Below are 5326 nucleotides of genomic sequence, written 5' to 3' on the forward strand. Positions count from 1 at the left end.
GGCAAATCCCGGGCTACAGAGCCGAACTTTCACCCATTATTCCTAATTGTGTTTGTACTTTCCCAGCAGAAAAATGATACAGCAGTGAAGAGAATATAATTCCTTATAAATTGCATGCAAGAAGGGGGGATGTGAGTAATAATTAGGGGATAAAATGCCCTTTTCTTGCAGCCTCAGAAACACAAAGTCAGAGCAGTGTTTGTGATCCGGGAGGATGAGAGTCAGGGGCGGGGCTTAGTGATTATACCCAATGAGAAAGAAGCTCACTCCGATAACTAACCAATCACAGAGCAGCAGGCTCTCTATATAAGTCCCGGCAGGTCCCCGCCCCCAGTATAACTTTCTGTCAGTGTGTTGGGGGATTTTACCTGCAGCTGCAATGGCCGAGACCGCTCCTGCTCCTCCTCCTCCAGCTGAAAGCGCCGCCAAGAAGAAGCAGCCGAAGAAAGCGGCCGGAGCCTCGAAAAGCCGCCCAGCAAAGTCCGGTCCCAGCGTGTCCGATCTGATAGTGAGAGCTGTGTCCGCCTCTAAGGAGCGCAGCGGGGTCTCCCTGTCCGCTCTGAAGAAGGCTCTGGCTGCAGGAGGCTACGATGTGGAGAAGAATAACAGCCGCCTGAAGCTGGCTCTCAAGGGCTTGGTGAGCAAGGAAACCCTGATCCAGCTGAAAGGGAGCGGAGCCTCCGGATCGTTCAAGCTGAATAAGAAGCAGCTGGAGAGCAAGGAGAAGGCGGCCAAGAAAAAGGATGTGGGGAAACCCAAGAAGCCAGTGGCAAAGAAACCCGCCAAGTCCCCCAAGAAACCCAAAAAGGCTCCGGCGGGAGTGAAGAAAAGCCCCAAAAAGGTCAAGAAACCGGCGGCCGCCAAGAAGCCAGCAAAAAGCCCGAAGAAGTCTAAAGCTGCCAAGCCCAGGAAGGCTGTGAAGAGCCCGGCGGCTAAAAAGGCTGCGAAGCCAAAAACTGCTAAGAGTCCAGCTAAGGCCAAGGCAGCCAAACCCAAAGCAGCAAAGCCCAAGAGGGCGGCAGCTCCTAAGAAGTGAGACCGACAACTTCAGCCTCTTACAAACACAAAGGCTCTTTTAAGAGCCACCACAACCCCACATAGAGAGCTGTGCACATAATGTGTAACTGGGAATGTTTCTCCAACTTGTCCCATGCAGGGGTTTGTGTTACACTGCCAGAGCATAAGTGTATATGCATTGATACTGCGAGCACTGTAAGGTGCATGTGTAAGTTTGTAGTCCCTAACCTATTGCACGAATAAATGTTTCTCAGACAAACTGACATATTAGGTGACATTATGGTTTTGTTTGTGTCTACATAATGTTCACATACACGGTTTATAGAGAATAAAAATTAAAATAGTGTAGTTGACATCAGAAAAACGTATTTATCACCATGTTATAAAATAAATGTGTTTACATCACATTGAAAGCATGAAGCACACGCTATTCCCTAACACTTCAGTATAATCACCAGTGGCACATGGGAGGGGGGACATTTACAGGTTTGTCTTTACGTGCAGCCATATACAGCATGAAATGGTGACTATGCATGCAAGTCTATATATCACATGACAAAGAATACACAAATATTGAAGGTGCGTTTATCTATATTGTCACACATCAAGTACATATGTTGGTACAAGGATAACACACTTCTTTAACTCTCTATATAGAGATCAGTATCCGTGTGTTAATATTGATCAGGCAATTTCATTGAAAATGTGGTGGCTCTTAAAAGAGCCTTTGTTTTTCGGGTGTAAACGAAGTCAGGGTGCAGCCGGCCTAAGCTCTCTCCCCTCTGATCCTGCGGGCCAGCTGGATGTCCTTGGGCATGATGGTGACCCTCTTGGCGTGGATAGCGCACAGGTTGGTGTCCTCGAAGAGCCCCACCAGATAAGCCTCGCTGGCCTCCTGCAGAGCCATGACAGCCGAGCTCTGGAAGCGCAGGTCAGTCTTGAAGTCCTGGGCGATCTCCCGGACCAGGCGCTGGAAGGGCAGCTTGCGGATGAGCAGCTCGGTGGACTTCTGGTAGCGGCGGATCTCCCTGAGAGCCACAGTACCGGGCCGGTAGCGGTGAGGCTTCTTCACTCCGCCGGTGGCCGGAGCGCTCTTTCTGGCAGCCTTGGTCGCTAGCTGCTTACGGGGAGCCTTCCCTCCGGTGGATTTCCGGGCGGTCTGCTTGGTCCGGGCCATCCTGTGCTGCTGTGTCAGTGCGCGTCTCCGGTCAGGAACTAATAAAGAAAAAAAACGCTGCAGCTGCGTATTTATGGATGCAGGTCGCTGTGATTGGCTGCTTTGGTCCCGCCCTTCGCTCTGATTGGTTCTGTGAAAGCCGTTGCGATGTTCAAAAATCCCGCCTCAGACCGATATCGTCCTAATAAAGTTATTATTTATTTAGTGCTTGTAAGTGGGACAATTAAAAAGATTTAATGTGATAACATTAGTGTTTGCACAGATACAGCACAGAGCTCTCTGACATGGAACATGTACTTATACCAAGTATTCAAATGATCTTTAATCGGTGAAATGTAATATGAGGGGTTTTCTTTCTCAGATCATTGCTTCAATGGGACTTTCTTGGTTCCTCTTCTTCTAATGTTCACATTGTGTTATTATTATAAACCCGAACACAGAGACACAAAGAAGCGGAACCGCGCGGCTCGTTTCCTTAATGCCTGCAGTTCCCAGAGCACCACACGGTGGCAGTGCTGCGCTATAAATGGGGCTTCCCTAAATGTCTTCTCGCTGTCACTGCTCTGTGTGATCTGATCAGCTCCTAACCGGGCTCTTTGGCTTCCCTCTAATGCTCCAGTCACAGTAGTTTGCTTTTAAATAAAATACCAAGTCTGTATATGTGTATACACAATGTGTTATAGTTTAAGCACAAATTTAATATTCCATAATGTATTGTGTATTTTCTAAATAAAGATGAACATCTGATGTTAGAGTAATATAACTAGACTGAACAGGGGCCTGTATTTAAAGATATCTATTAAACGTATCCTCATTCCTTATTTATTGAACTATATCACTGCATATGAAATATTAAAATTACCAATGTAAATACACACTATCTAATACATTTAAACAGAAGCTGAACTATATCAAGACTTGTTTTTTATTTTTCAGATACAATATTAGCATTTAAGATGACTATTTAATTATGCATTAATTGTTGCTGTGTTTTTGAATCTTTTTTCCAATGCTTGTCAAACTATTTCACCATTTAGGTAGATATGGATAAGGATATATTTCCATTGTTTCAATATGTTTTTTTGTTTTTTTTTTATTATTAATTAATGTATCTTCTCATACTGTTCATTCTTTTTTAAACTATAGATTTCTTATGTATCCTGAATAAGTCAGTTAGTTATTTGTAACTACAAATTGAAGAGATATTTTCCCCAAAGCTGCACTCAATATCCCATTCTTAATAAGCCTTCACTTTTAATACTTGTTACACTATTACTATGAACAAACATTACACATGAACCTACCAATCTTTACTTTAAGTGGTGAAGAGAAAAACAGTTGTTTTTTTCCAATAGTTCACCTCCTCTAATTAATATATTATCTATAACGTATCCAATGCTGTTTTGTTCTTTTATTATTTATAGATAAAATGCATTACATATGTATTGGAATTAATACATTCAATACTCTAATTTTTTGGAGACCATAATTTTTTTCCCCACAGAAATAAGTAAAATAAAATTAATACGTTGTTTGTGACAACCTCAGTGAATGAAATCTAACATATAATAATAATAATAATAATAATAATAATAATAATAATAATAATAATAATAATAACAACAATAACATTATTATTATTATTATTATTATTATTATTATTATTATTATTATTATTATTATTATTATTATTATTATTATTATGTGCCTAAACCAACATGGTGATTACTTTTACCTAAACAGGTGCTCAAGCGACCAAGTTAATAACACTAGTGTGATCATTTTCTATGCAAATAACTACTTAGTGCTCAAATGTGTCACAATATCCACTAACCAATCCTACTAAGTAACTATCTCCTATACAATTGCTATCATTAGCTACTCTTACAAACTAGTGTAACAGTGATATATGTTGCAACCAATCTACAATAATAATCTCAGGGGGAAGGTATCTCTCTAAATTGAAAACATTCAGTGTTTGATTCAATGTATCAATCTGCAAACCTTTCTACTCTCCTCTGTAGAGGAAATATTGTATATCGTATATTGTCTGTAACCTGGCATATCACCATTATCTTGTGTTATACCATGTTTCCACTGCAGCTATGGATTCTGGGAAATAAACACACATATAAGCATACAGTGTCACCTTTAACTTAATATCCATATTAACATGATCTCCTATAAGCATAGTTCTGCCTTATTATACTGAATTTTTTTGCACAGCTTGCTACATATCGTATAACTTCTATCATGTTTAAAATATAGTTTATATTTCTAAAACATATGTTAGTATGTCTTTGAATATCTGTAATCTAAACAGCTGTTAGATTGTTTTGTGAAATGTAAATGAAGGGAGAGAATGAAAAGCCTGAAAAGCTCCAGCCTCATTGTATTGTATGGGGGCTATGCACTAAGCTCAATGGGTTTGTGTTCTAATGTTAAAAAAAATAGCATGTCCGTTAAAAAGTGAGGCCGGGGACGCGTTTCACTAAGGCCTTGAGCCCATTTTTTAACGTATGTGCTCAAAACACCCACAGCGTACGTGTTGCTTTTTTCCCCCCTGCTAGCATTCTTAAACTTCCCATACGCTAGCTGATAGAAAAAAAAGTTGCATGTAAGATTTGCATGGTGATTTGCCATCTCCATGCAATGCTGTTACACAAGCGATCGTACAGTAATTAAAATCATTTTAATAATAGTGTACATGAGCAGGGGGTCTCCGGAGCTGAACCGCATTGGTTTCAGGTCCGAGGACCCCCTACTTCAGGAGATACAGGCCCCGTTATGGGGTGCCGGTATCCCCTGCAGCATTTAAATGTCCCGGTCATGTGACGTGGAAGCTTGAAACTGCAGGGGATACCGGCACCCCATAAAGGTGCCTGTATCTCAGGAAGCAGGGGGTCACCGGACATAAAACCAACGCGGGACAGCTCCGGAGACCACCTGCACATCTACACTATGAAACACATGTATATTAAAAAAAGATTTAACAAACATCAATACACGACTCTCCGCCCAAACCCATACAGTACAGTAATGTGCAAAATAACTATTATCCAGATATGGATAAAAGATTATTTGCCCATTATTAAACACTGCATTAGCATACCTAAATAAAGTAAATAAAAA

General features: G+C 41.0%; 2 protein-coding genes across 2 annotated transcripts; one reads left to right on the forward strand and one right to left on the reverse strand.

Moving 5' to 3' along the window:
- Positions 1–322: 322 nt before the first annotated feature.
- Positions 323–1273, forward strand: LOC142473650 (histone H1-like). Its single transcript, XM_075580744.1, has one exon. It carries the CDS (start codon positions 380–382, stop codon positions 1034–1036), a length of 657 nt encoding a protein of 218 aa, XP_075436859.1. The 5' UTR covers positions 323–379; the 3' UTR covers positions 1037–1273.
- Positions 1274–1703: 430 nt separating this feature from the next.
- Positions 1704–2235, reverse strand: LOC142473651 (histone H3). Its single transcript, XM_075580745.1, has one exon. The coding sequence runs from the start codon at positions 2192–2194 to the stop codon at positions 1784–1786; it is 411 nt and encodes a 136-aa protein (XP_075436860.1). The 5' UTR covers positions 2195–2235; the 3' UTR covers positions 1704–1783.
- Between the last annotated feature and the right edge of the window lie 3091 nt (positions 2236–5326).

This window comes from Ascaphus truei, assembly GCF_040206685.1.
Source record: "Ascaphus truei isolate aAscTru1 chromosome 12 unlocalized genomic scaffold, aAscTru1.hap1 SUPER_12_unloc_3, whole genome shotgun sequence".
In the NCBI taxonomy this organism is placed as follows: domain Eukaryota; kingdom Metazoa; phylum Chordata; class Amphibia; order Anura; family Ascaphidae; genus Ascaphus; species Ascaphus truei.

Coding starts and splice junctions, on each gene's coding strand:
- LOC142473650 (XM_075580744.1), top strand. CDS start 380: ATGGCCGAGACCGCTCCTGCTCCTCCTCCTCCAGCTGAAAGCGCCGCC.
- LOC142473651 (XM_075580745.1), bottom strand. CDS start 2,194: ATGGCCCGGACCAAGCAGACCGCCCGGAAATCCACCGGAGGGAAGGCT.